The sequence below is a fragment of the Notothenia rossii genome (genome assembly GCF_949606895.1).
Source record: "Notothenia rossii genome assembly, chromosome: 1".
NCBI classification, from domain to species: domain Eukaryota; kingdom Metazoa; phylum Chordata; class Actinopteri; order Perciformes; family Nototheniidae; genus Notothenia; species Notothenia rossii.
The window spans coordinates 66722495-66738182 of record NC_136912.1 but is presented as its reverse complement, the minus strand read 5'-3'; the positions used below and the strand labels follow the sequence as shown (position 1 = coordinate 66738182).

The window sequence follows — 15688 nt, the reverse complement described above, 5'->3', positions numbered from 1 at the left end:
TCTGGTACCTGAAAAAGGTCAAATGGCACTGATGGAACCAGATGCACCCAAATGTGCCCAAATGTGCCCAAAGCTTATTCCGCCTGGACTTTATTTTCATAAACCTCTCTAAAAAGGTAAAATTTCACTTGTTTTGCCTCAATCTTGATACAGGGTACTTATTATATGTTATACTTTGGATTCCTAAAGCTTTTAGGCTACTAACCCATCATTCAAGGTTGGTCTTCACTATAAGTAATGGGTTTTCTTTAGGCGGAGACAAGAATTTACATTTTTTTGCTGTGTTCCATCTGAATTTACTCTGACACAGAAAAATCTATATTGATTCTGACACTTCTACATCCAACTCAAAGATGTAACCTTGCTTTGATAAAAAGAAATATTCATATAAACCTTTTAGAAGTTAAGTTATAGTCATTTGTTCTGGGCATGTCATTTTCGAGCCTGAAACCTGAAAAACAGGCTCGGGGCTTAACAGGTTAAAGTTATGCATACATTAGGGCGTGGTCACATTGAGTGACAGCTCCGTTCAATGACTGCTGCTGCTAGCTTCTTGTCTCTCTGCTAGCTGCTCCATGAAGCTAGCTACAGGGACTCTGCATGCTCAGTTCATCCAGGGAACACAACTTGATCCGGCCGTGGTTGTTTGTTCTTCATGCTTATATATCGGACTACTGTGACTCGCTCTGCGGTTAAAACAGACGGTGCATTAATGCGGTAAGTGAAATTTGAGTACTTTATTTATGTGTTAATGATTTTAATCAGCTACGTAGCGTGTAAGCGAGTTGTAGCTACATCGGTACTAAAGATGCTAATATTAGCCATTAATATGATTTTAACTTGCAAGTTAAAATCATACACTATATATAAAGGTTAAAACGAAATAGACAAGTGTTAAGCGTTAAGTGGGATACTACTGTACAACAAAAGGCTTCTGTTTGAGGTTGATAAAATAAGTTCATCCTTGTAACTTAGAGAGATATTTTATTATGTAGGTAGGAACTGTATGCATCGCTAAGGTTAATTTAAATTGGCTGTGCTCAAGTATGTAGACAAGCTAATGTCGAAGTAGTGTATGTGAAATCAACCTCAAAATAAGATGTGTGTATATTACAATTATTAATGTCATATTTCAAGATGATTACTTAGATATTACAATATGGTTGATTGATCTGGAGTTCATTATTGAGCTTACACGTTAACGTCACAGTCATCTGAAGAACGAACCCAAACCTTGTTGTTTTTATTAATTGCATTACCAAATGGGTATCAAATAAACAGTAAGCATTGGTAACACAACTTCCAAAGTTAGAGTAAAATAAAAAGGACCCTGACTCGGACAATACACAATCCAACATGTTCAACAGAAGAGAATCAGTTATATTGTTTGTACACATGGTACTTTACATATATACATATCTGTTTGTTTAAGGTGTCCAGGTGATGCAGACAGGCTGGACCAGATAGTGAGAGACAGAACTGGGCTCCCCACAGCAGTGAACTTCAGCACAGGTATAAAGACTCTATTTTTCATACTGTACAAAGAATCAAGAAAGATATTGGTTTAAATGAATGAAGTATTGACTTTAATACACTGATATACATTCCATTAAACAATACTAGATCACCTACACATCAGTTAAGTTGAGGGTTTTTTCCATTCAAAAAGTTACATTTAGATGTTAACAAGCAATATGATTTTGTCAGCTTTCTAATTTAATGTATTGAAGGCAAAGATATTTAACACAGTGAGAACTGCTACTATTTATCTCTCAATATTGTCTGTAAAAAACGTGGTAAAAGTTATTCTTTCAGTGAGACAACAGGGCAAACTTCTACAGTTGCACTACGTTTTGATAACAGTTCAATGTTATTTTGATAATAACATATATTTCAATGTTGATGAACTTCATACTTTTCATTCATAATCTGATTGTCTTTGTAGTTCACTTTTGAAATAAAAAAAAAACATTACAATTACAAAATAATTATATCTTAAGCACCTAAACCAGTGGTTCTCAAACTTTTTCTGTCAGGCCCCCCCTTTGGAGAAAAAAAAAAGTCGGGCCCCCCCAACACAAATAGTCAGGCTCAGTGGCGGCGCCAGAAATTTCTTTTGGGGGTGCTGTGGGGTAGCTTGACGTTTCATAGAGGGTGCTCAAACATTTAGGGCTTCCCATTAATGTACCGGGCTCTACAGTGGAACTTTCTACTGCAACATTCCCCACGCATATACACAGTGAGACAGTTACAATGAAGGCTCGATAATCAGCTCACGGCATAGGGTAAAGTGCTATTTTTATAGGTGGTGTGTGGACCTCACATAGGGGGGTCCGGGGGCAAGCTCCCCCGGGAAGATTTATTTTTAAATATTGAAGTTAAATGCATCAATCTGGAGCATTTTGAGAGTAAAATGAATAGATCTATGGATACATCTCTCAACACCCATATGAAACAGAACTGTAAACAGATTTACTTTTTCTTTATGGATATTTTACAAATCACCCTTTTAAACGTTATTCTTGTTTTACTGCCATATAGTATTTCATACCTGTTTTTCATTTATTCTCTTATTTTTGTATAACTATAATGATCATATAAACGTGTGCCTCAGAAATAATTGTTTACATTAATCGTGACCAAACCGTTTGAGACCCACTGAGATAACTTAGACTAAAGTGAACTAAGTGATCTAAACACTGAGAGTCCGTTAGCTCAGGGGTTCCCAACCCCCGGTCCGCGGACCGGTACCGGGCCGTGGAGGTGTTACTGCCGGGCCGCGAAATGGCTGTGAGTTTATCGTAATATTTGCAGAATTAGAAATATTTAAAAATATTTTATCATTGTTCATTTATGCACAGAGAAAGTTACTGGTGCGCCAATAGGAAGTGGAGCACACAGGGGACAACCGTTTAATCGCAGACTGTTATGTTTATGTGGGGAAGTGGCAGTGCATACATTATTTGAGATATATTTCGAACTCAGACTTCATTTTAAGGACATTGCGGCCAGGGGTGTAGAGCTATTTTTTTAATTTGTAAAACCTCCTTCACTTCATGAAATGGCTGCAGCATCAGGAGGCAGCCTCTGAGAAGTGCAGCACCAGCGTGTACACACAGCCTTCACTGTGTTCTCCACTGCAGGCTGCTACGTTTCACACACACACACCGAACGGCCTGATTATTACCCCTATTACTCGTTGTATGAAGGAAATGTCCGGTCACAAAGGCACATGATGTGTGTGTGTGTATGTGATCTGCTCAGCTCCGCTGTGTGTGTGTGTATGTTCGGTGTGTTTGTGTGTGTCCAACAACGGCATTTGTTTTCAAATTACCATGAACAGTAATTTACACACATCTGGCCAACTCCATAGGTATGTGGGTGTTCCCAAAATAAGTTAGTTTAATCTTAATCTCGATGTAGTTCTAAATGCTGTCGGAGTGCACCGGAACGAACGCCCCGGTATGACGTTATTATGGCTGGCAAACAAGCCCAGGGGTCTCCCTGACATTTCAGTTATATCAATATGGGTACAGTGGTCCTAATTTGTTTTGATTGTATCCTGGTTTTAAACGTTGTTAATATGTTTTGGATGCATATTGTTCTATTATTTGTTACATACAATGTAACAGCCTGATATTGCCATATTAGGCTATATTATATTATATATTATATTAATATTTGTAAAGCGGTCCTAATTTTTTGTTTTAATTGTATCCTGGTTTTAAACGTTATTAATATGTTTTGGATGCATATTAGTATTTCTTCGGGCTGTTAAAAACAATTAGCCTCTGTTGCCACCTGCTGGTGAGTAAATATTAAAATCAGCTAAAATTGACAACCGGTACGCGATTTTTTTTTAATGTATCTGCCGGTCCTTGGCACAATAAAGGTTGGGAACCCCTGCTTTAGCTCACTGAGTCTCTCAATCTGACAGGAGAGGACACTCCACTTTGTTCTTGAAAAAGCTCCTTATATCCGTTAGCGTAGCTCGCTAGCACCAGAAGCTAACAACAACGATCCCCGGTAGCAGTGCGCTCTCTCTCTCTCACTCGCGCACACAAAATGGCTCGTTCCACACACACACAGAGCCGAGCTTTAATGAAACACAGAGACCCAGACGTAATAGTACTGCATCATATTATTTTCGAATAAATAATTTTTCAATTTATGATTTTTTATTTTTTTATTTTTTACATTTTTTATTTTTACCATTTTTCCTCCTGGTCTCTCGCGCCCCCCCTGGTATGCCTCTGCGCCCCCCAAGGGGGGCGCGCCCCCCACTTTGAGAACCACTGACCTAAACACACAAACACACCGCTTTCATAAATAACACACTTGTTCTGCAATAATATATTTTATGTTTCCTGTAATTTTTGTTAGGAAAGGACATGCCTGAAAGACACGACATGTTCTCCTTCTCTGAGGGTCAAGAAGAACATCAAAGAGGAAAATTAAAAGCTGATGCTATGAGATTTTAAGACCAGTACACTAAGAAACTACTTTTATTGTAAAAACAGTCAGCTGATCGAATGCACCTATTTCCGCATCTACACTCCATCAGCTGATTATTTGTATCTGCCTCGCTTTATGAGCTTCACATCACTTGTGCCTTGTACCGCAGAGTTTGCAATGTCACAAATAAATGGGGCCAATCTTCAGTCAGATGTGAATGTGTAATCTAACATTTTCAGTAAGAATAATGGACAAAAGGAGTGCAAATACAATGTATTGAAATGTAGACCAAAAGTTAATCAAAAATGTTTTAAATAAAAAGCACATATGGACAGAAGGTGTAAACCAACACACGGAGGTTTCTCCCTGAAGTCTCTGCAGCTTTCTGGACACCACGCTGTCTCAATCCGTCCACACTGAATATGAGAGGGGGGAAATGAAAATAATACATGCTTTAGACCAGGGGTGTCCAAAGTACGGCCCGCGGGCCAACTGCGGCCCGGGATCCATTTTTTATTGGCCCGCAGCAAATTATAAAAATAGAATAGAATGTGGCCCACACATGAAACTTGCACTTGACTGTATTGTAGTTCTTAGTTTGACCAGTAGGTGGAGCTACTCACTAGCTGCAGTCCTAATGCAGCTTCTCCACAAAAAAAAGTTTCAAATAAAAAAAATCCGCGACGACAAAATGGCAGAACCAAAGAAACGCAAGATAGCAAGTGAATGCAGAAAATTTCAAACACAGTGGGAAAATGAATATTTCTTCAAAGAAGTCAGGGGGAAATGTGTCTGTTTGATTTGCAATGAAACGGTTGCAGTGATGAAAGAGTACAATGTACGACGACACTACGAAACCAAGCATCCGACCTTCACGTCCTACACTGCTGCTGAGCGAGAGGAGAAAGTCAAGCAAATGGTAGCTAACCTGCAGGCTCAACAACAGTACTTTTACCGTGCTAACAAAACACAAGAAAATGCTACAATAGCTAGCTATGAGGTAGCTCAACTCATAGCGCACCACGGGAAAGCTTTCTCAGACGGTGACTTCGTTAAACAGTGCCTCATTAAAGTCGCTGGAATAATGTGCCCGGAAAAGATGCAGGAATTCAACAACGTGAGCATGTCCAGAAACACAATTGTGCGGCGAATCGAAGACTTGTCAGCTAACATACAAAATCAAGTGTCACATAAAGCTTGTGCTTTTGATTTGTACTCGATTGCATGTGATGAAAGCACAGATGCCACAGACACCGCACAACTGTTAATTTTTTTGCGGGGAGTTGACGATAACTTTTGCATTACGGAGGAGCTGCTTGATCTTCGGAGTCTAAAGGGCACAACAACGGGTAAGGACATTTTTGAAGCCGTGTCAGGTGCAATTAACAAGATGCAACTTAAATGGGACAAGCTGTGTGGAGTTGCAACGGACGGGGCTCCCGCTATGACAGGCGAGCGCAAAGGAATGGCATCTATGGTGTGCGCCAAGGTGCGAGAGAGTGGAGGCGAGGCTGTAAAATTGCACTGTATCATCCACCAAGAAGCTCTCTGTGCCAAGACAGTCCAGCTTGGCGATTTGATGACCACAGTTGTGAAAACTGTCAACATAATTCGAGCACGAGGGCTCTACCACAGAGAATTTCAAGCTTTCCTATCTGATGTCGATGCTGAATACGGGGACGTACTCTATCATTGTGATGTGCGCTGGTTTAGTCGCGGCTCCGTGCTGAAGCGGTTTTATTCCCTGAGATCAGAAATTGACCAGTTTTTGAAAGAGAAGGACCGACCTCTTCATGAACTGAGTGATCCTCTATGGTTGGCAGACCTGGCCTTTCTAGTTGATCTTACTGGTCATCTTAACTCACTGAACAAGAGCCTACAAGGCAAAGACCAGCTTGTACCACAACTTTATGCACACATGAAAGCATTCTGTGCGAAGCTTCGTCTTTTTGAAACACAACTACGCAACTTCAACCTTGCGCACTTCCCTACGCTGTCCGAAATCAAATGTGCTCATCCAAAGGCCGACCTCTCTGCTAAAAAGGGGAAATATGTGTCTGTGATCACAACTCTTATGACAGAATTCAATCAGCGCTTCCAAGATTTTTCTGTCATTGAGAAAGAAATCAAGCTGTTCTCAACTCCCTTACTGATGGATGCAGAAGAAGTGGAAGAGAGTCTGCAATTAGAACTCATCGAAATGCAGTGTGATGATTCTCTGAAGAATCAACATCAGCTCCTCTCCCTACCCGACTTCTACCAGAGCTTGGAAAAGGCCAAGTTTCCTCTGATGCGACGCCACGCAAAAAGAATGACGAGTCTGTTTGGCACAACATACATATGCGAGCAAACATTTTCTCTGTTAACTCTGAACAAAAGCAGATTGAGAACCAAAATGACCGACAGCCATCTCTGTGATGTCCTTCGCATCTCAACCACCAAACTTACTCCTGACCTTTCAGCCATCCTTCAGTCCAGAGCGCAGCATCACTGCTCCCATTAAGTGCAACGCTGTTCCCATTGTAGGTGAGTTAAAATATATTACACAGTATTCATGTGTTCAAAAGCCCAATTACTTAATAAATTCAGTCAATTAAAGTTGATAACATTTTTCAAAAAAACATGAGCTGATGTGTTAACAACCGCAATAAATTATTTGCATAACTAGGTTAAATAAAGCCTACCCTTTCCCTTGTCCTGTTATTTTTCCCTCTTTATACAGGGCTGTGAAGGGGGTCCCCATCCTGACAAAGAAGCAATCTGAGGCTGCAGTTTTGAGAATGAGCTGCCAACCCTTTTTGTAAAAAAAATTAAAACCCATACATAGAAAGATGTGATGTATAAAGTTTTTTCTTTAAGTATAATAAATTATCAAGAATAATTTACCTACATTTGATTGATTTTATTTGAAAATAGATAAATGAATACCCATACATAGAAAGATGTGATGTATAAAGTTTTTTCTTTAAGTATAATAAATTATCAAGAATGATTTACCTACATTTGATTGATTGATTTTTATTACTGTTAATACACTAGAGGTGAGGCGATATACCTTAACTTTAGTGAGTGGCCCAACCTTTCGCATATTTTTCTGTATGTGGCCCTCAGTGAAAAAAGTTTGGACACCCCTGCTTTAGACAATAAGAAACATAAAGTTGACTGTTGAGTTGCTCAGTTTTTTTAGATTGTCAATACTTTACTGTATAACTAATATATCAGGTTAAGAGGCACATTCAAAGAAAGATTGGTCTTTAAATACATGTTGTCTTTTGAATTATTATAATAATTATTTATTATTATTATTATTATTATTATTATTATTATGCTGTTTGGAGGAGGCCTCACAGGTAAGAGCACTAACTAGCTACCATCACATGTACCTTAGCTTGACTTAAATGTATTAAACGTATAATTAAGTGATATCAAAATATAAATAACTAATGTCATGCAAACATATTAATATTTGCTTGATTCCAGTGTTGAATTTAGCACAATTGCATACAAACGTTAAGGGATTTTAAGATTCTGAAGTATTATGCTAAAAACTCAATAACTTAGATTATTATTTATAGTTTTGCTGAATAGTTTCATGTCCGCTTACCTTAGAAATATAAAATACCACGGCAGTGTGCAGATGGGGAGCATGTTAGCTTAGCTTGGTAGCTTGAGCTAGCTCTGGAACTTTTAGCTCGGTGGCAGCAGGTCCCGCCTCTTTGCCCTTATTTGGAGCACGCGGGAGTTGAACTCTGACGTCACTGTCGAGCTGTTAGTGGCCGACTCCGTCTACTAAGGGCTTCTCGGCAACTGAAGAATCCTATGGGTGACGTCACGGACCCTACGTCCATTTATATATACAGTTTATGGTTTGCCTCCTAGCAAACGTAAGGTTAAGTTAACATTAACGTAACGTTGTAAGAAAGCAAAACGAACCTTCGAGAAAGCTTTTACTCTCTGACTTGGTGAAATTGTGTAATGTTGCTTACCTCAAGAAGGACTTTTAGCGCGTTTCCCAGTAGACAGAGCTGTCAGCTGTCAGAGCGGTGCCTCTCAGAAGAGCAGCCGCTGGGCGGAGTCACAGAAATGTTCAACTGATCTTCACTCCTCGACCGTTAGTGCCAGTCAAAACGATACCGCTTAGTTTCAACCACTGCCGTCTCGCCGTTACCCCGTGTCCCGCCCTCTCTGTCTGTCTGTGTCTGTTTCAGTTTCGCCAGCAAGACTGCTGGTCGACCAGCATAAATACCAGCTTCACCAGCATAGACCAGCTAAAACCAGCATGGACCAGCATGACATCGATGCAGGGCTATGCTGGTTTAGCTGACCAGGCTGGTCTTGAACAAGCAAGAACAGCCTGGCCAGCTTGTCCAGTCTGGTAAACCAACTAAACCAGCCTAACACCAGCCTAACACCAGCTAAAACCAGCTAACACCAGCTAAAACCAGCAACCATCTTAAGCTGGTCTATGCTGGTTTTTTCAGCATCCCCTCCAGAAGTTAAACTCTCTGCCAGTTGGGTTTTAGTGGGCATGAAGTGTTGTAAAAGTCACACATGCTCTCAGCAGGATATTCATAAAACACCTACATCAGAAACTATAGGTTACTAACGTAACCCCATTTCTCATTCATAACATGAAGTGAGATGTCTCACTATGGGATGCGCCTTAACACGTATGCATCAGAAGCATCAATCTCATTACGCCAATCCTGATTGGCTGGTGATCTTGACGACTACGTCAGGGAATCCACCCACCCTTTAAGTAGCTTGCGCTACGTCGCAGCGTCATTCAAAATAAGCACCTCTTCTCGCTTTGCCTAAGCAAGAAGGGCCATCTGGTGAGACATCTCACTTCATGTTACTCTGAGAACTGGGGTTACGTTCGTAACCTATAGTTCTCATTGATAACACTCCGTTCGATGTCTCACTATGGGATATTGAGACTCCCGTATTGCTAGACATGCTTATCTCGAAAATCACCAAAACAAAACAGTACTTAACATACGCATGGGCAAACTAAGGCCCGCGGGCCACATACGGCCCGTTGGACTTTTTAATCCGGCCCGCCGAATATTGGTACAAAATTGTTCAAATTATAGTAATGACCGCATTAATTTTGCCTTTTTCCTGCAACCTCGTAATTTCAGTTTATTCCACTAGATGGTGCTATTGACCACTCGGCAACCCCGCAGGATCTAAGAACCGCATGACTGTTCAGAAGGGGCATAACGCGAAACCCGCAGGTCCCCAACCAAACCGTTCACGTATCTAACAGATATTCCCCACTCAGCGAGACACCCGCTGAGAAGCCAACTCTGGTTATTGGTAGCTCTATTATGAGACACGTGAATTTAGAGACCGAAGCGTCCACAGTCACATGCATTCCGGGGGCCAGAGCGGGCGACGTTGAGGCGCATCTTAGACTGCTGGCTAAAAATAAACGTAAATACAGTAGGATTGTTATTCACGTCGGTGGTAATGATGTTCGTTTACGCCAATCAGAATGCACCAAACTTAATGTGGCGTCGGTGTGTAGTTATGCTAAAACAATGTCGGACACCGTAATCTTCTCTGGTCCCCTCCCCAATCTGATCAATGATGACATGTATAGCCGCATGTCATCATTTCAGCGCTGGTTGTCTTGGTGGTGCCCAGCAAACAATGTGGGCTTCGTGAATAATTGGACAGCCTTCTGGGGAAAACCTGGTCTGATTAAGAGAGACGGCATTCATCCTACTTTGGAAGGTGCAAATCTCATTTCGGCAAACATTTCAGGGCTCTGTGGACTTAATCCATGACAAACTGGAGTTGAGACCAGGAGGCAGAGTCGCAGTCTTACACGCTTCTCTGCGCTCTCTCCAGTCATCCATAGGAATCCCGAACCCAATAAAATACCCAATATTAACGGTGTGTGTGTCTGCCCAAGGACAATTTAAGGTAAAACCTAATAGAGGTGTCATACATAATAACCTAATAAAAGTAAATGTAACAACTACTACAGTGCAACAAAACAGGAAGATTAAATGTGGTCTCTTAAACATAAGATCTCTAGCATCTAAAGCAATACTGGTAAATGATTTAATATCAGATTATAATATTGATATATGCTGTCTCACTGAAACTTGGTTGAGACATGAAGAATATGTCAGCATAAATGAGGCCACTCCACCCAGCCATATCAATACTCATATTGCCCGAGGCACGGGCCGAGGAGGTGGAGTTGCAGCAATCTTTGACTCAAGTTTACTTATCAATACTAAACAAAAATTAAATTATACCTCCTTTGAAAGCCTCATTTTCAGTCTTACGCATCCGACCTGGAAAACTTTGCAGCCAATCTTATTTGTTACAGTGTACCGTGCACCAGGTCCTTATTCAGAATTCTTATCAGAATTCTCTGAGTTTTTATCAGCTTTGGTACTTAAAACAGATAAAGTAATTATCGTAGGTGACTTTAATATTCATGTTGACGATGATAAAAATAGCCTTACTGTTGCATTTAACTCTATATTAGATTCTGTTGGTTTCTGTCAGAGTGTAAATAAACCAACCCACTGCTATAATCACACTCTTGACCTTGTTCTGAGTTACGGTATTGAAATTGAGCAACTATTAGTCGAACCGCATAATCCTGCTTTATCCGACCATTTCTTAGTAACTTTTGAAGTACTGTTACTAGACTACAACGCATTAGCCAAAAGCTCCTGCAGCAGAAACCTATCTGTTAGTGCTATAGCCAAATTTAAGGAAGAGATTCCACCAATACTTAATTCGATAGCATGTCTGCATGTAGGGGAGGAAACTTATACAAAATGTACACCACCCCAAATTGATCATGTTGTTGATAGTGCTACAGATGCGCTGCGAATAAAATTAGACTCTGTTGCTCCTTTGAAAAAGAAGAAAATAAAACAACATAGATTAGCTCCATGGCATAATGCCGAAACCCGCAAAATAAAGCAAAAGTCGAGACAACTTGAAAGGATATGGCGTTCCACTAAACTTGAAGAATCTCGTTTAATTTGGCATATTACACTCAATGAATATAAGAAAGCACTGCGTAAAGCGAGAGCAGCATACTACTCTTCATTAATAGATGAGAATAAGAATAATGCAAGATTTCTTTTCAGCACTGTAGCCAGGCTGACAGAGAGCCACAGCTCGACTGAGCCTTCTATTCCCATAGCACTCAGTAGTAATGATTTTATGTGCTTTTTTAACGATAAAATTGTTACTCTTAGAAACAAAATCAATGACCTCTTGCCTTTAACCAGTATAGTGTTATCAACAGCTCCCAGAAACGTAAGTTCTAATATTACACTAGATCGTAAACTAGAATGCTTTTCAGCCATAAACCTTGAACAATTAAATTCAATGATTCTCTCTTCTAAACCATCAACGTGTATCTTAGACCCGATTCCAACTAAGCTGTTAAAATAAGTTTTTCCATTAATTAGCACTTCTTTATTAAATATTATGAATATGTCTTTATTTTCAGGCTATGTTCCACAATCATTCAAAGTAGCAGTGATAAAACCGCTTCTTAAAAAGCACAACCTCGATCCAGAGGTTTTAGCCACCTATAGACCTATTTCTAATCTTCCGTTCCTCTCAAAGATTCTTGAGAAAGCAGTCGCAAAACAGCTGTGTGATTACTTAAAAAACTATGATTTATTTGAAGATTTTCAGTCTGGCTTTAGAACACAACATAGCACAGAGACAGCTCTGGTTAAAGTCACAAATTACATTCTAATAGCCTCTGACAAGGGACTTGTCTCTATTCTTGTCTTGCTCGATCTTAGTGCTGCATTTGATACTATCGACCTTGATATCCTATTGCAAAGACTAGAGCACTTAGTTGGCATACAGGGAACTGCATTAGGCTGGTTTAGGTCCTATCTATCTGAACGCTCTCAGTTTGTACGTGTCAACGATGAATCTTCCATGCAAACCAAAGTTAGCCATGGAGTGCCACAGGGCTCAGTGCTTGGACCTATTTTGTTCACCCTATATATGCTTCCGTTAGGCAATATTATAAGGAATCATTCTGTAAACTTTCATTGCGGATGATACTCAACTATATTTATCAATCAAGCCTGATGAAATTAATCATCTAAATACAATTCAAGACTGCCTCAAGGACTTAAAAACGTGGATGACCTTACATTTTTTTATGTTAAACACGACCAAAACTGAAGTTATTGTACTTGGCCCGAAGAATCTACGAAACAAATTATCTAAAGATATATTAACTATGGATGGCATTAATTTGGCCTCCAGTGAGACTGTAAGGAATCTTGGTGTTATATTTGATCAGGATTTATCCTTTAACGCCCACATAAAATCAATTTCAAGGACCGCCTACTTCCATCTACGTAACATTGCAAAAATCAGGCATATCTTGCCTCAAAACGATGCAGAGAAACTAGTCCATGCATTTGTTACTTCAAGGCTGGATTATTGTAACTCCTTATTATCAGGGTGTACCAAGAAGTCAGTCAAGTTGCTTCAGCTGATTCAAAATGCTGCAGCTCGTGTACTAACCAGAGTTAGGAAAAGGGACCACATTACTCCTGTTCTGGCTGCCTTACACTGGCTCCCTATACAACACAGGATAGAATTTAAAATTCTTCTTCTCGCCTACAAAGCCCTTAATGGGCAGGCGCCATCTTATCTTAAAGAACTCATTATACCCTATTGTCCTACTAGGGCATTGCGTTCCAAGAATGCAGGGTTGTTGGTTGTTCCTAGAGTCTCTAAAAGTACAATGGGAGCCAGAGCCTTTTCTTATCAAGCTCCACTTTTGTGGAATCAGCTTCCAGTTTGTGTTCGGACGGCAGACACCCTATCCGTTTTTAAGAGTGCGCTTAAGACCTTCCTTTTTGATAAAGCTTATAGTTAGGGCTGATTAGATTCAGCCCCTAGTTTTGCTGATATAGGCTTAGTTTGTCGGGGGACATCTTACTTCTTCCTTCTCTCTGTCTATACCTGTGTACTCTCATGTTCCGATTAACCCAGCTTCCCCAAATGTCTTTCTTTTTGGTGTCTATATACGCCGGGATCCGGAGTCATGGATGATCCTGCGGTCCTGTGTCATGGATTGCGAGTCCTGGATCTTGAGTCGTGGCTGTGGTCCTGGATCATAAGTCCTGGATGGATATACTCATGGATTCATCTTCCTATTATACACACATGCATTTCCAAACATTTGGACTACCTATGTTGCAAATGTATTATCTTTTCAATTTACACACGGCATCTATTGCACGTCTGTCCGTCCTGGGAGAGGGATCCCTCCTCTGTTGCTCTCCCTGAGGTTTCTCCCATTTTTCCCTTTAAACTGGGTTTTCTCTGGAAGTTTTTCCTTGTACGATGTGAGGGTCTAAGGACAGAGGGTGTCGTATTGTCATACTGATATTCTGTACAAACTGTGAAGTCCACTGAGACAAATGTAACATTTGTGATATTGGGCTATATAAATAAACATTGATTGATTGATTGATTGATACGTCACCCTTAGAATGGAGGGGGTCGAGATTAACCTGAGCAATCATGGCGAGTACAGCGAATACAAGTTGTAACAAGTAGTAGCGCTGAGCAAAGCGACTAAACCGCGACCACACACTTATAAAAAACACTTATATAAAGTCAGGCAACACTAACCAGCTTAGTGTGATTCTGTTTATTTTACCTTACTTTAATTTCCATTCCATCCGTTCACCGTTATTGACCATTGTGAAGAGGCAGATGTTTTCCTCTTGTTTTGTATTATTCCAGCTATCGGATGGAATCAATATATGGGCTACATGTGGCCATCACAAGTAAAATCATAACGAAAACTACGCCGGTAAAATGTGCCGGCTTATGCCACAATATGATATCAACAAGTAGTCAATTGATATAGTCTGATTAGCTTCGGTTGCTATGCTAACATCAACTGTAGAATGCCAGAGAAACAGCGTAGTGATGCCAAACAGCGTCAATTAAGGCTGACACAAATTCACTGATGGGGAATATTTCTCAGCTGCTTGTGTGACAGTCGGAGAGTGAATACTTTCCAGCGGCCGCTGCCGTGAGTTAACGGGAGAATAATCTCCGGTGGACGAGCCGCGCTCCAGCGGGCGGTAATGCCACTGAAACACATTAATAAACAATGCACCTTGGCACTCTGGAGAAAGGTATAAGGCTGGAGAAGTAGTTCTTTAATTTAATCTGGTTTCGTATGATTAAAAACTACCCGACGCAGTCCTCTATTGATGTTGTAGCGGTGTTGCGGAGAAAATCAGCGACGTAAAACGAACTTCGAAGGCACGTAAACGGTTAAGTCATGACGCAAAGGATGAAGCAATAATTCAACTTTGAACCTAATTCAGATTTGAACCTGCATTTAACAATGAGTGGGCCAAAGAAAAGAAAAGTTGACAATGAGTGCAGAGTGTTTAAAGAGGAGTGGAGAGCGAAATCTTTTTTCACCGAAGTGCGATCAAAGGCTGTATGTCTTATTTGCCAAGAAATCGTTGCGGTATTCAAGGAATACAATATCATCTGCCACTTTTCCACCAAGCATGCTAACTATGCTAGCAAACAGTCAACGCAAGAACGGGCGGCTACTACTCAGAGGTTGGCAGCCAATTTAAAGACTCAGCAAAATATTTTTCTCCAACAAACTTCTATTCAAGATTCAAGCACCAAGGCAAGTTATTTGCTAGCATTCAAATTAGCAAAGGCCAGCAAACCTTTCTCCGAAGGGGAGTTTTTGAAAGAATGCATGGTAGAGACAGCAGGTCTCTTGTGTCCAGTGAGCAAAAACAAATTAGAAAAAATGACTTTATCACGCAGGACAGTGACTCGCCGTGTAGAACTAATTGACGAAGATTTGGCCAGCGAGTTAAACAAAACAGCTGGGTCATTTCAGTTATATTCGTTAGCAGAGTTGGGTGTAACGCGTTGGGTGTAACGCGTTACAAAGTAACACGTTACACTATATTACTGTATTACTGTAATAATGTCACTTTTGTCGGTATTGGAGTAGTGTAACGCATTACTTTTATAATTCAGTAATCACACTACAGTTACAAACATTGCCCCGACACGCGTTACTTCGTTACTTTTATAAAATAATCACACTCACTGACAGACAAGAGGGGTTTGCGCCGCAGGTTTGTATACATGTAGGCCTACGTAATCTGCGCGATTTGCTCGTCCACATCTCCACGTGCAGTGCTGCTTAAACATG

At 40.4% G+C, this 15688-nt stretch overlaps 2 protein-coding genes across 4 annotated transcripts in view; both read left to right on the top strand.

Annotated features, from left to right (window-relative positions):
* Window positions 1-15688, top strand: part of LOC307037327 (interferon-induced protein with tetratricopeptide repeats 5-like) — a 122437-nt gene that overhangs the window by 39440 nt on the left and 67309 nt on the right. The window lies entirely within an intron of this gene.
* On the top strand, window positions 320-7590 carry LOC307037217 (general transcription factor II-I repeat domain-containing protein 2-like). 3 transcript variants are annotated; one of them, XM_079677996.1, is made up of 4 exons: window positions 320-717; window positions 1433-1512; window positions 4384-6977; window positions 7178-7590. In XM_079677996.1, the coding sequence occupies exon 3, from the start codon at window positions 4892-4894 to the stop codon at window positions 6956-6958; it is 2067 nt and encodes a 688-aa protein (XP_079534122.1). In that variant the 5' UTR covers window positions 320-717; window positions 1433-1512; window positions 4384-4891; the 3' UTR covers window positions 6959-6977; window positions 7178-7590. The 3 variants fall into 3 exon arrangements, with proteins under 3 accessions (XP_079534122.1, XP_079534120.1, XP_079534121.1); XM_079677994.1 differs by having other exon boundaries at window positions 4384-6981; XM_079677995.1 differs by lacking the exons at window positions 320-717; window positions 1433-1512 and having other exon boundaries at window positions 1996-6981.

Coding starts and splice junctions, on each gene's coding strand:
- LOC307037217 (XM_079677996.1), top strand. CDS start 4,892: ATGAAAATAATACATGCTTTAGACCAGGGGTGTCCAAAGTACGGCCCG.